Source organism: Cottoperca gobio, chromosome 6 (genome assembly GCF_900634415.1).
Source record: "Cottoperca gobio chromosome 6, fCotGob3.1, whole genome shotgun sequence".
In the NCBI taxonomy this organism is placed as follows: domain Eukaryota; kingdom Metazoa; phylum Chordata; class Actinopteri; order Perciformes; family Bovichtidae; genus Cottoperca; species Cottoperca gobio.
In genome coordinates this window covers 5,581,840-5,595,175 of record NC_041360.1, presented here as the reverse complement: position 1 = coordinate 5,595,175, position 13,336 = coordinate 5,581,840, and the positions used below count along the sequence as shown (strand labels likewise).

General features: G+C 39.9%; 1 protein-coding gene across 5 annotated transcripts in view; it reads right to left on the bottom strand.

Moving 5' to 3' along the window:
• Positions 1 to 12,655, bottom strand: part of nlrc5 (NLR family, CARD domain containing 5) — a 39,197-nt gene extending 26,542 nt beyond the window's left edge. For 3 of the 5 annotated variants that reach the window (XR_003832384.1, XM_029433771.1, XM_029433773.1), the window contains exons 1-12: positions 12,438 to 12,655; positions 11,378 to 11,727; positions 9,317 to 9,397; positions 7,860 to 8,045; positions 7,555 to 7,709; positions 6,323 to 6,454; positions 5,775 to 6,090; positions 4,396 to 4,870; positions 3,842 to 3,995; positions 2,830 to 2,960; positions 1,328 to 1,559; positions 992 to 1,233 (exon numbers count right to left, since the gene is read on the bottom strand). Coding sequence is in view for 4 of the 5 variants with exons in the window: in XM_029433771.1 (XP_029289631.1) it covers positions 992 to 1,233; positions 1,328 to 1,559; positions 2,830 to 2,960; positions 3,842 to 3,995; positions 4,396 to 4,870; positions 5,775 to 6,090; positions 6,323 to 6,454; positions 7,555 to 7,709; positions 7,860 to 8,045; positions 9,317 to 9,397; positions 11,378 to 11,711 (2,438 nt within the window). In the remaining variant the exon portion in view is untranslated. The remainder of the gene's footprint in view (positions 1 to 991; positions 1,234 to 1,327; positions 1,560 to 2,829; positions 2,961 to 3,841; positions 3,996 to 4,395; positions 4,871 to 5,774; positions 6,091 to 6,322; positions 6,455 to 7,554; positions 7,710 to 7,859; positions 8,046 to 9,316; positions 9,398 to 11,377; positions 11,728 to 12,437) is intronic. The other 2 variants (XM_029433770.1, XM_029433772.1) reach the window with 1 other exon arrangement.
• Between the last annotated feature and the right edge of the window lie 681 nt (positions 12,656 to 13,336).

The following is a 13,336-nucleotide window of genomic DNA, read 5'->3' as shown; positions in this document are numbered from 1 at the left end:
ACATTAAAATAAAACAAAGGTTCATGTTAGATTTGAAGCTAAGATGCAAAGATTCCCCAAAAATATATCAAATGGCACAGAGGCCTTGAGCGCTAGTGGCTGCTGGTATTAACTGGAAGGTATTCCCTTCACATGGAGACTTGCCCATGCACAGTAGACATGTACACCATTGCATGTTGTTGTTTGAGTTTACAAAGTCTGTTGTTCAGAATGACATGTTTTCATCATTGTCTGTCATGCTTATGAACAAGAGCTGTTTTTCAGAACAAATCCGTTTGTTATTTTTGCAGCTCAAGCTGTGACCTGGCCAGTTTCACTTTAGACTGTTTAATGTATTATGTAATATGTTTCAAACAAAGTGTCAAAGTGCTCTTGAGTCTTGGCTACTGTATGTCTACTTGTGACAGAGAGCCAACCACAGGAACACAGCAGGAAACAAAGCGCTTCAGTAAGATGTGCAGTACATGGGACAGCTGGTCAATGAGCTGAGGAGTCACATTCACTGCTGCTGTTCAACCGCTCAAATGTCCAGAGGCTAAACATGGGTTTTACTCTTGACAGCTCAACACCATGAGCCTGACTGTACTATTCCCATGTGTTAGAATGGCAGTTTTCAGCTGCTGTAGCGTACCACGCCACATCCCCAAATGCTAGGTGCTAGCATATTGGCACTTGATGGTCTCTAATGTTTAGTCTAGTTTAGTTTAATACATTTAGGTATAATCGGGACTATGTTTCAAAAAAACATTTTTGTACCAGATTTTGCTATATAGTACATACCTATCATCTCCACCGCAAATGGACACACATAAACACATTGGAAGACAATTATAATATGAGATGTAAAGCAAATTTAAATTTAGAAACTAGATTTTTCAGATTTTTAATTTTAACAATAATTAGATTTGAATTATGTAATTAGAATGTGTGTGTATGTGTGTGTGTTGATACCATGTATGTTTTGCTTGTGGGAGTATTTGAGTGGACTAACCTGAGGCAGTGAATGTACTGACACCTGGACAGGACATCTAAACACTCCAACTCCATTGAGCATGCTCCAAAGTCCAATCCAATGCCAGTATCACCTGCTGAGTTAACTACAAAAGCCAGAGCATCCATATCATTAGGTAATAGCCAGATGTTGCGCAGCTCCAGGGTGGGTCTCGCAGCCACAACCTGCTTAGCTAGTTGGTGGTCCTGGCTCTCCTGGACACAGTGGCAAAGCTCCAATATCTGGGAAGATGTAAGACGGAAGGATCAGTAAAGAAAGAAACAGAGAGAACGTAAAATTTACATCTGTCAGAATTCACTTCAGTTCGTATTCTACCTTTGGTCCAGTCAGGGTGTTGCTTTGACAAAGGTTTTTTAGCAGTTTCAGAACGAGAGTTTGCCGTTTTTGGACCCAACTTTCTCCTCCTGATCCACCAGGGGTCCTGGCTAATTGAACTAAGGCCGGAGTGCAGAGTGGGGAAGCCAGACCACAGACATACAGGTGCAGGGAGTCAGTAAAGAGTGTCCTCTGGTCTGACTTGGTCATCCAGCGAGTTCTCAGACTGAATCTGAGAGAGCAATGGGGAAGAATGTAGAGCAAAGTCAATATTTTATTTGGATTAACATTAAGCTACACACCTATGTTATGTTGCTGTTTACTACAGGACAGTTCCTGCACCCTCCAGCCACATGAGAAGAATAACTGACATGATGTGACATGACAATGACATATTTTGAGAGATCTATTCTCTATTTTAACTCAACTCTAGACTCGACTGTGTTTATAAAGCACTTTACACACAACACAGATGAAGAGAGAATAGAGAAGACCGTTTTTAGTTCATAGAAGTAAACCAGTGAGCAATTTTAAACTTATATCAGAGGGGTCTGTTTGTATAGTTTGTACAGTAAAAAAATAAACCTGATTAAGATCCTGTGCTGAAAAGTGTTGATTAAATAAGGTAAAAAGGTAAATAATTAATTCAGTCAGTTAGTCTTTCAGCAACAAGTTTGTTTGTCTTTCTGCCAAATATCAGGCAGAAAGACAAACAAACTGTAAATATAATTTATAAAGTGGCCATAAAAAAGAAAGCTTTATTGGGTGACAGTGCAGGTCTCCTGCTGCTTGACGTATGCTGCATGATGTTTGTTGTGTTAGTTCCCACCACCTCTACTGGCCCCCTGAGCCTCCTGTGATTGGACCATCAGCGGTGTGCCTGCATCAGTACATTTCTGGCCTCCTTTTAGGGAGAAAGGTCAGACGTCTAATAGTGGACTCAATTGACACGGTTGATCTTGTTCCAAGGTTATTCCTGGTATGTTCCAGGATGAGTGTAACATTACATGCTGAAATGCCATAGTACTCTGCACCTTGTTTCGTTATTCAGATAACCCCAAAGTGCCTCCGGCACACTAATGATTAAGATTTGAGTATTTAGTTTAGATATAAGCTCTTGGTTAATGATTGGATTTAATTATTGTAAAGATTTGTATATATAAGGTGATTTATTTCAAAGTTAGGTTACAAGGGGCACACAACAACATGTTGGCATTTACCTGACCTGCTGGTGGGGGACAAGTTCAAACAGATGGAGTTTGGTCAAATAAGGAATTGCAAAGCTTGTTGTTGGTATTCATAGAATTTTAAAAAGGCGTTGTACAGTACACTCTACCCTGTAAATATACATCTATTTCTAGCTGATAATTTGGTGATTCTGTCAATAGGCACAAACTAAACACTTAAAGGAAATCCAGAATAAACTAATCATGTTGTATATTGTAAAAACAACAGTAAATTAATTAAGGACAGAGCAACGTCATCTGGCTTTAGTTCCCTACCTCTTCTTGAGCTGCGTGTCACTAACATCAGCACTGGTCATAGTTTTGAGTGCAGCCAAAAACTCCTGTAATGTCAGATGAATGAAGCAGTAGGAGTTGACAAGCATCCCATCCTCACTTCTGACCTCCACCTGACAGGGAGACATGGTCAAACGTGGGATTTATTATGTCACTGGAGCACTTTCAGGCTTGAATGTTCACCACAACATCAATAAAAGTTAAGGTTCAAGGTTTGTTTTTCATCTAAAGCAGATGTGATGAAGTTTTGGTCAGAGTAAGGTTGGTAACATAAAGTATATGAAAACATGAGTCATTTTGTGAGCATGTTAGCATGTTTAAGTTAGATTTAAGACTTGTTAGGACTTTTTTGGTTATTGTAAACATCATTTATAATAACCAAAATTGAAGAATACGACATCAACTACTTAGGGTTAGAATTTATTTTTCCCAAATGTTTCTTGTAACGTATAACACTTCCCCACTTCACTTCAAGAACCCTGTGTATGGTGCTTATTTAACGCACAACGTGACAACATATTTCAAACCTCTAACATGTTTTTCCAGCTTTTGTCACAACTTTTACTGCGCTGCTCCTGTTGTATGGAAAATCACTTGCATGATTCCCATAGAGGCTCTGACTCTGGTTGTTCATGCGACAGAATAGTGCAGATATTCCAACCATATGGACTTCAGATACATACAATAAAAATGCATTCCTAATGCCCTCAACAAGGTTTAGTAATTACATGTTTAATGCTTTGCAAACACATGTTTTAAATTCTTAGTTCTGCACACTGAGTAAACCTAATTATGTCTCAAAGATAGTGTGGCGACAGGTGCCCTTCTCAAAAAAACTCACACTCACACACACATACACAACCCTCCGCCCCGCCTCACCCCCAAACTCCCTGCGTCCTTCAACAACTAATATCGCCCCCTAGTTTCAGAAGAAACGCTGCACACCCACAGAAATGCAGAGAACATTCACACATACTGTACAGACAAGCCTGACCTGCGAGAATAGCCCTGTCCTGATTGCAAACTCCAAAACAGCCGGAGAAATGTCTTCTTCCATGAAGAGGATCTTGCTGTCTTCTAAGCCTTTCCAGGCCAGCTGACTCAGCTCACACAAGTCAGATCGATACTGTCTCAGCATGCACACAATACTGCACAGAGAGAAAAGAAATGATAATAAACCAACATATAGCAATAAACAAACATGTGCTGCATCGATACATTGTATAATCAAAGATCATGTGGACGTGAAAACTGGGGTAACTTAGCTAAGCCTATCATTAAAATTAAAGCATTGCACTCGTAGGTTTCTCTGGAAACATTTTTATTTTGTTTGTGGTACCGTGTTCATATTGAGCTGCACCCTCTTTTATGCAATCTTTCTTGGGGTTTTCTAGCATCCCTGCCCCCTTTTGTTCAAAAATACTAAAATGCATTTAATAGCGAGGGATTAACCTTTTGTCAATAATATTTATTACATTTATATGGTATTTATTGTGTGTCAAGTGGTGATAAATGGTGTTAATGTTTAGTTCTCTGCACAGCATTCACCTCTGTGGAATTCTTGGGGTCGTTGACCCCTCATTGCCTCCTGTTGTATTGGAGACACGGCTGAGAAATGCACAGAGAACAGTGAGGTAGACCTGGGTGAGGGTGGGGGGAATCTGGGCTTCTGTGGGAGGTAGCTGGGCTCTACCATTTGTTCCATCCATCATTATGCCTTCACTCCCTCCACTTTGATCTCCCCTTTGTACACAACTCTCTCCTCTACTGCCCTCTTCTCCTCTTCCTCCTCCTGAAATCTGTACTTCTTTTTCTTCTTTCCCTCTCGCTTTTCTCCTTGTCTCACTTTCTCTTTTTTCCAGTGTCTGCGTGCTTCCTGGGTCTCTCCCTTCCAGCAGTAAATGCTCCAGACAGATGCAGCAGATGTTGCAGAGGGCAGGGAGGGAGGACATGGCGAGTAAGTGTCGACTGGAAAGAAGGAGATCTGCTGCTTGTGCCCAAAGAGCTCTGTTTGCTGAGTGACCTATGCAGTTAAGACATAAATCAGTTTAAGCGCATAGAAATAAAAGGAAGACCCACACTGGTGTTCACCGTAGCAGACGTCTTCTATGACTGTGTGGGCGTGTTCAAACGGGGCTTGATTGACATATCCTTGACTCTCCTGTTATTTCATGAAGTTTAGTGATTTGATGTAATATCAAGCATACTGAAGCTCAGCCCAACTTTAAGCTGAGCAGAGGTCGACTAGAATAACTTAAAACGTGTGTGGGTGTGCAAGGGCAAATCTACCCAAATCAAAGCTTTAACATTTCTATTTGCAATTCATTCTAAAAGCAATTGTTACACTAGTATCCCTGGAGTCTTAAAGGGGTACACCAGCAATTTGGTGTTGTACATAAAATACACCAAGTTGGATTTATGATTAAGCTTGTGTGTGAATTTAGCCGCTCATTATCGGAAGAATTCACAGCGAGCGAGTCGGCGCGTTGGTGACATTTGATGACATTTCCTGTCTCCTGCACGCTCTACCCAGCCACCACCCTCGCCTAAACCAAACAGAGTATTTCCAGTAAGTGAGAACGCGTCTGACACGGACAATCTCCTGTTGTGTGCTACATGTGTGAAAAGGAAACTCTGGACAATGTTTGGTCCTCATTCTCTGGACATGGATGTGTCTCCCCCGCCTCTCGCCCAATGTCAGTTGGGCGTGATCCTCTGTGGATAAGTGGCGAAAGATAATGGATAGATGGATGTCAAACTAACCACTAACCTACACACTGCAAGAAAATGTAACGTTTAGTAAATATACATTTATCCAACTCTATAAATTAAGCATAGAGATAGATCAATGTAGATTTATCTCTATGCTTAATTTATACAAAATAACAAATATCACAACGTATATATAAACGCATGCATGTTTTCACCTTGTGCTCCAAAGAAGTTCTCCACATACTCCTTGATCTCATGGCAGTCCCACCCCAGCAGATGCCCCACTTTGTCTGATATGCCTTCCAAATCGCTGACCTTGCGTGCACGACAAGTGACCACCACAGTGCATCCTGGAAGAAGCTGACGATTTAACAGCCCTGACACGAGGTCTGCAACAGGCAGAGGCTTTTCTGCGTCCAACAGCTCACTCTGAACCTCTTGTTTAGTGAGTTTGCTGTGAAACTCATCATAGCCATCCAGCACCCAACAGCTTTGCTCTGGATTGGAGATGAGGTAATCCACAATGTCTCTCTGCTCAGAACACAGAATACATGAGGAATGTAAGAATGTATTAGATTAGATTAGATTAGATTAGATTTTTAATAATAACCTGAATACAGCTGAGAGCAGTATGGACATTGATTTCAGGACTGCTGTAGCTGTTATGCTGAATGTAATATGCTATTTGAAGTACTTCTTTCAAATTTTCCATCAGAAAAGTCCTGATTTATGAAGGCACTGTCTAATATTGCTATCTGCATACCTTTTCGTCGTCGCCCCCTTTCACAGGGAGGTAGTGTTGGAATAGCAGCTCAGACAGGGAGAGAAGGCAGGACAGTACGTTGAGCTGACGAAACTCCAGCAGCACAAACAGGTAAGACGAAGGGATAGGGCCCTTGATTAGAGCGAATGGGATAGAAACAGGAAGAGAACAAAATAGAGACAAAATGAGAGAATGAACCAAGCCGAGAAAGAACAGTTAAAAGGGAACTGAACCAATTGTACACATCAAAGTCTGTTTACAGGTCTGAACTGAACTGTTGGGGTCGAGTTGCATTGTGGGTTACATAAGTTCCAGGTATCTTTTATTCTTTTTTTAAATGTATATTAACTGTCAATCATGAGCCTGATGTTAGAGGGCGTGCAATGCTAAATTGGTGGAATACTCTTCATCCTGACCCTGGTCCAAGAAAACAAATATTGAGTATCTCTCATATTGAGTGCAGAAAATGATTACAGCCTTAGCCTGAAGTAAGCTTATATGTAAATATATAAACTCAGTTAAGTTTGATCAACAGTTTGGACAGCCTTTAGTTGCCAGTGACATCACATTTAGGCAACTTATCAGACTCCAAACAGCTCCATCTGGAGCCACAAAAGGATTTATAAAACGTTTTTCACACATACTCCTACATCAATTGGTGATGTTCTTCTTGAAGTGGAACTGGTAGCTGCTAAGTATTTGTTTGTGCTAGTCCACTGTTCAGTTGCTTATGACGTTGTTTGTCAAAAATAGTTTCCGGGTGACATTTTGCCTAATGTGTCACCGGCCTGGACTAAGACTCATTAAGACCAGAACATCCAGGTTCCAGAACAGCACATATCCTGAAGCTGTCCGCCTGCTTAACTCTACAGACAGAGCACTGCAGGCCATGGGTCATCTGATGTTGCAGCTCATTTCCCTACAGGTGCTAGTGTCTTATCTATGTTGATCTTATATGTTAGATTTTATCTTATTTTACCCATTTGTTTGATGCTTTTATGATTATTTTATGGGCACGGATACTATTTGTCTGTCTTTGTTTAAGTGAAATAAAGTATTGACTCTTGAATTGAGTGAGTTGGATTGCACAAATAAAAATGTGCAGATCCCAATAGATGAGAGGAGTTTGAAAATTATATACTTTTGTTATATTGCCCAAATATCAGAGTATACATTTTAGAAAGTGAATCAATTGAAAAAGTCAATTGAATGATTGAATTATGTAAACGTACTAGTCCCTGTGCCCACTGCTGTCCTAAACAAGACATCAGCAGAGTTTTTCCTGATCCAGCCTGACCAACGAGGACTGTCACCTTCCCTGCACATCCCTGGAGGAACGTCTCCAATGTCACTCTGGAATCCATAAACCCACAATCACCACTCGGCTCTGAGTTTGGTGAAAAAATGATTTTGTTAATGTAGAGCATACTTTAATTATGAGTAGAATAGTGTTGTGTCTGTATTTCAAATGTTGATTTTCTCACCTGCATGTACCACATTGAAGTATATTTTGACAGGAAGAGGAAGTTATGCTAACCTGGTGTTCTGCCCCCTTTGTCTGCTGGTCCAGGGGTTTGATCAGGTCTGTCCCTGCCTCTGTTTGTGGTTCTCAGGCTGACCCACACATTCTCCAGCTGGACGTCCCCCACCAGGCGCACACTGAGTCGCTCCCACCTCCTCTGCATTAAAAGCCTCACTCCAGCAATGTACTGCTGCCAGTGATCTGTGGGTGGAATACATTATAAAACAAATTAGACAGTTTCTCTCTGGGGAAAATTGTTATGTTTAAGAAGGTGCATTTAATTCCAGTTTCAACAGACACATTCTCGTTCATAAGTGAACACACACACAAAGTTATTTTAGAACACTCAACATTCAAGATACAGCAATTATAAAAGTCACAGTACCAGAAACTGGATTATTTGGTTTGAAACGGTCTGAGTAAATCTGCCGAATAAAATGACCCATGGAATATGGACTCCATTTAAAAATTCAAAACTGCTCTTAAAACCCTTCTTTTAAAACTAGTTTACTCACTTTAACTGCAACAACTGCATCTTATTTGATGTCTTATTGTTGTTATAAATGCTTTTATTATTATTATTATTATTGTAATAATGATATGGTTTTGTACAATTTTTTAATAATAATACAAAACGCTACAAATGCTGGCCATTTAATGTTCATGCAGAGGGTTGTGGCTCTTGGTCAAGTAAGCTGCTTTTGGTTCAGCACATCTGAACATGAGAACAGGTGAAGCCTGGTAATATAATACTCAGTAAAGGAAACATAGTTAGGATGCCTGGTTACACCTTCAAATTAACACATTACTGTGGAATGGAAACATCTCAGTTTTATGCTTACGTCTTGGTGTCAGTAGCAAGTCACACTTAGGCATACTAATACCTCCCTCAAAGAAGAGCATGTGCTTTATATCCAGGCATCAAGGACAGTGTGTAACATATGTGCATGTGCAAGGATGAACCTTAATGAGATTTTAATTTTGATATATTCCGGGAACTGGATACAATGTTTTTACGATGGAATGACAGTTGCTCACCATGTGTTTCCTCCATGTAACTCATGCCATGACATTTGTGATTTAGTGTCTATTTTGCTGGCCCTGCCAGCCCACCTCATAATACTTTACATTGAAATGTCAAACAAATAAAAAGTAATATATTGCGCTCTGAGAAAGTTTCACAAATTAAATCTTTAAAAGTAAAAGATTCACATAACAAAACAAAAAAAAAATTAACTAGTGTGATGTGTCCTGTCAGCAGTTTTACAGCGACAGTTAAAGGACACAAAAAAATATTTTTGCATGTAGATTTCTTTTCTTTTTTATTACGGTACTGCAGTTGCCAGTAGGACATATTGGCAACACAGTAAACTCTGCCACACTGTATCCAGTTCTCTTAATAAATCCATGGACTTTAACCATGACAGGGTAGTTTGTAGCTACAATGTAACAAGGTTGAGTGTATGTTCTACCAATCCGTGGGCGTTTGATGAGCTGCTGCTCTGAAGGCGGCGAAGACGACTGGCCATCCGTAACACTGGGAGTGGAAGCATCTACAGTGCAGAAAAACACATGCAAAAAGTACAGAAATAATTGTGGGGAATCCCAGAACATACTCAAAAAGACTAAAGCTATCAAGTGCACTGCCATAATTTAGCTTGCTGCACACTATTCTTAAGCCTCACTTTTAGTTTCTAAATCATCTAGAGATGGGGAAAAAATAATCAAAGGGAATGCCGGGGATTCCCAAAGTGAAACAAAAGTCATAAGATTTATTGAATAAATGCTGATCGCTGCTGCTTCTCCCCACAGCTGCGTTCACTTTCACTTTTCCTCTTTAGTTTGTTTAGTTTTTGTTGGGTACTATAAATCAAATACAGATATTGAAACAACAGGATCAACAGTAAATAAACACTTTTCACCGATAAACAGATCACTTGACTTACATTGCATTTCATTTGTGTAATCTTCCAGGAAATCTACATTTATATTTTGGAAGCTACTTTGGGTGTGCTCAATATGCAAACACACAACAGCAGCACAATATATTTTCTCAAACTCGCACAGCTGACATTAACAAACGTTAACTAGCTGTGTCTCTTAGAAGCTTTGGTTCTGTGGCTGGAGACTATAGAGCATCAACTGAGCAGTCATACAAGACAATGAAAACTATTATAATTTTGTAGCATGCTATGCTTCTTACAAATACATTATGGTCATCAAAACTATTTGTATGGTTATAATTAAAGGATGATTCAACACTGGTAACAAATGCACAAGTCATTTTTTCCTTTCCAAATCATATTCAAATTGAATTAAATGACACTGCCAAACAAACACAAGTCTTTACATGAACATTTAATAAGTGAGAAAATTAAGTTAAGCCCAGCATATACTGTTATTTGTTCTGGGACATTGTGGTGTTGCTCATCTGTCCACAACCCAATCAATACTGCAATAGAAGGTGTTTTCCATCACACACTTCCGCGTCAACCCTGAGAGAGATATGCAGCCACAGATCATGCCCTGTGTCATATTTTACAGTTTACTACACAATAAATGCTTTTTTTATATCATCCATGCCTTTTAGACTGTACTTAACACACTGAGATATATGTTCTCTTCTGAGACTGATACTCATGTAGGATTATGAAACTAAACATTAAAGGAGAACTACGGCCATTTTCAAAATGCATACATGTTACTCCTGTGGTCTAAGACAGTCTAACAATATTAGTAAACATGAACAACTCTCTCCCAAATCCAAACACTAGAGTGCTAAAACTCAAATTTGGGTGTTGTGGTGAAGTATAAAATGTGGAAATGCTCCATAGACAATGAATTAGAAAGTTAGAGAGCTTTATTTTATTGTTGTGTTCTCAGTTGAGAAACAGAAAATGTTTAAACTCACTGTTGTGTCTCGTCAGTTATGTTAAATGTATTCATGTTCATGTTTAGTGTTAGGTCAGGCTTTTGTTTAGTTTCATGTTAGTCCGTGGAGTGATTGTCTGCCCCGCCCCTGAGGCAAGTATAAAATAAAACAGGAAGTGCACAACGAGACTAGACATGAGTGAATCTAACTACACAAATTGCACATGACAACCACGGATTAACATGAAACTAAAAGCAAAACAAAAGCCTGACCTAAACACTAAACATGAACATGAATACAGTTAACATAACTGACGAGACACAACAACTACAATAAAATGAAGCTCATTTGGGTATAAAAATAAAATAAACATTCTGTGGGTCCAGAAAATAAGTCTCCTATTCATTGTCTGTGGAGCAGCGCCAGACTTTATATCTAATTCCATCACTTACTTAGAGAGTTGCTCATGTTTACAAACATTGACTGAACTTTCCTGGGTCATGAAAATGACATATTGAAATTCTTAATTTATGTGGTGTTCCCCTTTAACTTTAATGCATTTTAAAATGACAGCACATAGGTCACTCAACCACTAAATGAGGTGTACTGAGTCACAGTAGGTGACTGAGGATGCTCTTACACAGCATCATGTTATACTCACTATTTGCATAGCCAGCCGCTGAAATGAGCCTTGACTCCAAACGCATGGGGATGTTCACACACAGCATACACATGCTCTGAAGGAAGTTGCAGCAATCCGTAGGGTTGGCCACCCTGAAGTACTCCAACACGGCTTTGATGTGTTGTGTTACTGCTGCGGCCGAGGAGCTACTGGGATCCAGGTTGATGTTCCTCCTTCCATCACTGGGCATCATTTGGCAAACCTTCCTTATGACTGCGGGAGACTGACCGCTAATGATTTGAAGCAGTTCTGATGATTCCTGAGCCAACACGGAGTTCACATTTTTGTCCTCAGGGTCAACCTCCTCATCCATGGTCAGACTCCATCAGCTGGCAAACAAACACACATATGTAAATTCACACACAATCTCACACCTCAAAGACAGCTTTGACTGAGGAAAAATATGCAACAAAACTAAATAAAACCTATTTAAACTAACCGGGAACCACCTACATTTCTTTCTAATGCAGCAGAATGGGTACATTACTGCATTTTGTTGCACAATCCTGTGTTGTACAATGCTAATACATGTGTTCTTGTTCCAATTAGCCAGGAACATTTAAACATAAACACTTCACACCCTTACACCTCAGAGGTGATACAGTATGGACCTATTGACCACCAACATCATCATCATCACACACACACAAAGCCACAGTTTGCAAAGTGGATGCAGTAGACTAGTCCATGTCTTATGCAGGAGCTAGACACAGTTCTTTTTATACTCAGTGTTTTTGCGCTGATAGCTCGTGCGCACAGTTCTATACCAAATGGCATTTGTTTTTGACGGCAATAAAGCTGTTGATGCCTTTAGTGTAAATGAATTGTCCAATGAAAGGTTCCAAAAGGACAGAACGTATGCTTTTACCTCCAGCCTGACCTGAAATCATTGACAGTCGAGGTAATTTAAGCTAACGAGCGTCACAAAGTGCTGAGTCTTTAGTCTGCAGACTTACACACACTTTGTAGGCTGCACTAAACTGTGCAGTTCCTATTTGTTTAAAAGTTAGTTAAACTGATAAATAAAATAAACACTCACCAACAACTACTTCTGCAGACTGCATCTTTCGGCAGCCAGAGTATCTATTATTATAAGACGAAACAGAGGGCAGGCTGGGGATATAGTTTTGGTTTCGTTTTTGCACAACGGCTGCGGCAATACAGACATTATGGACAGAGACAGGCAGATTCGAGGGAGAGATAGATAGCTCTTACAGATCCAGACAGAGGTCCATTATTGTTATTACATGAAATAAGCATAAAAAAAATGTTGCAAATACGCCATACCCACACTACGCCTCCGGATATCACAGAAGGCAAGCATGTGAGCAAGGCTCAGATAATGAGATAGTGTATATCCTATAGTGTAATGGTGGTTACTGCAGCTAATAATACTTTATTCACAGAGCACTTTTCAAAATCCATGTTACAGGCCTTCACAAAGGCAGCAAAATAGTCATAAATCCTCAGGTTAACCCTTTGATACACAAGCTATGCAAACCCCTTCTAAAGGTCCTGTCACACATATCAATATGGCAGAAACTTATGCCGGCGCATACGAAATATCGGCAATAGGTTGATATCAATTAAGGGTAAATTGTGATCGTTTGAAGGACGCAGACGATACGCCGAACACGCCAGACATACAGCCCTGTCACACAGTTCTGTATGGCAGAAACATATGACGCGTATATGAAAAAGAGTCCAAATACGAACCAACTTTTTCACAGCGGTGTTGTAGCTGACGTATACATAACTAATTATTATACGTATGTCAAACATTGATAGCTTATCACTTACTTATTTAAAACGTATCAGAGCTTCTGGCCAACGGAGCTGGAAAAGTGCCATCTGGTTCACGTCATGCTGATGCTGGAGAACGGCTAACATGCTGAACGCTAGCTGCTCTGTAGAAACACCTTTAATAAATTACTCCGT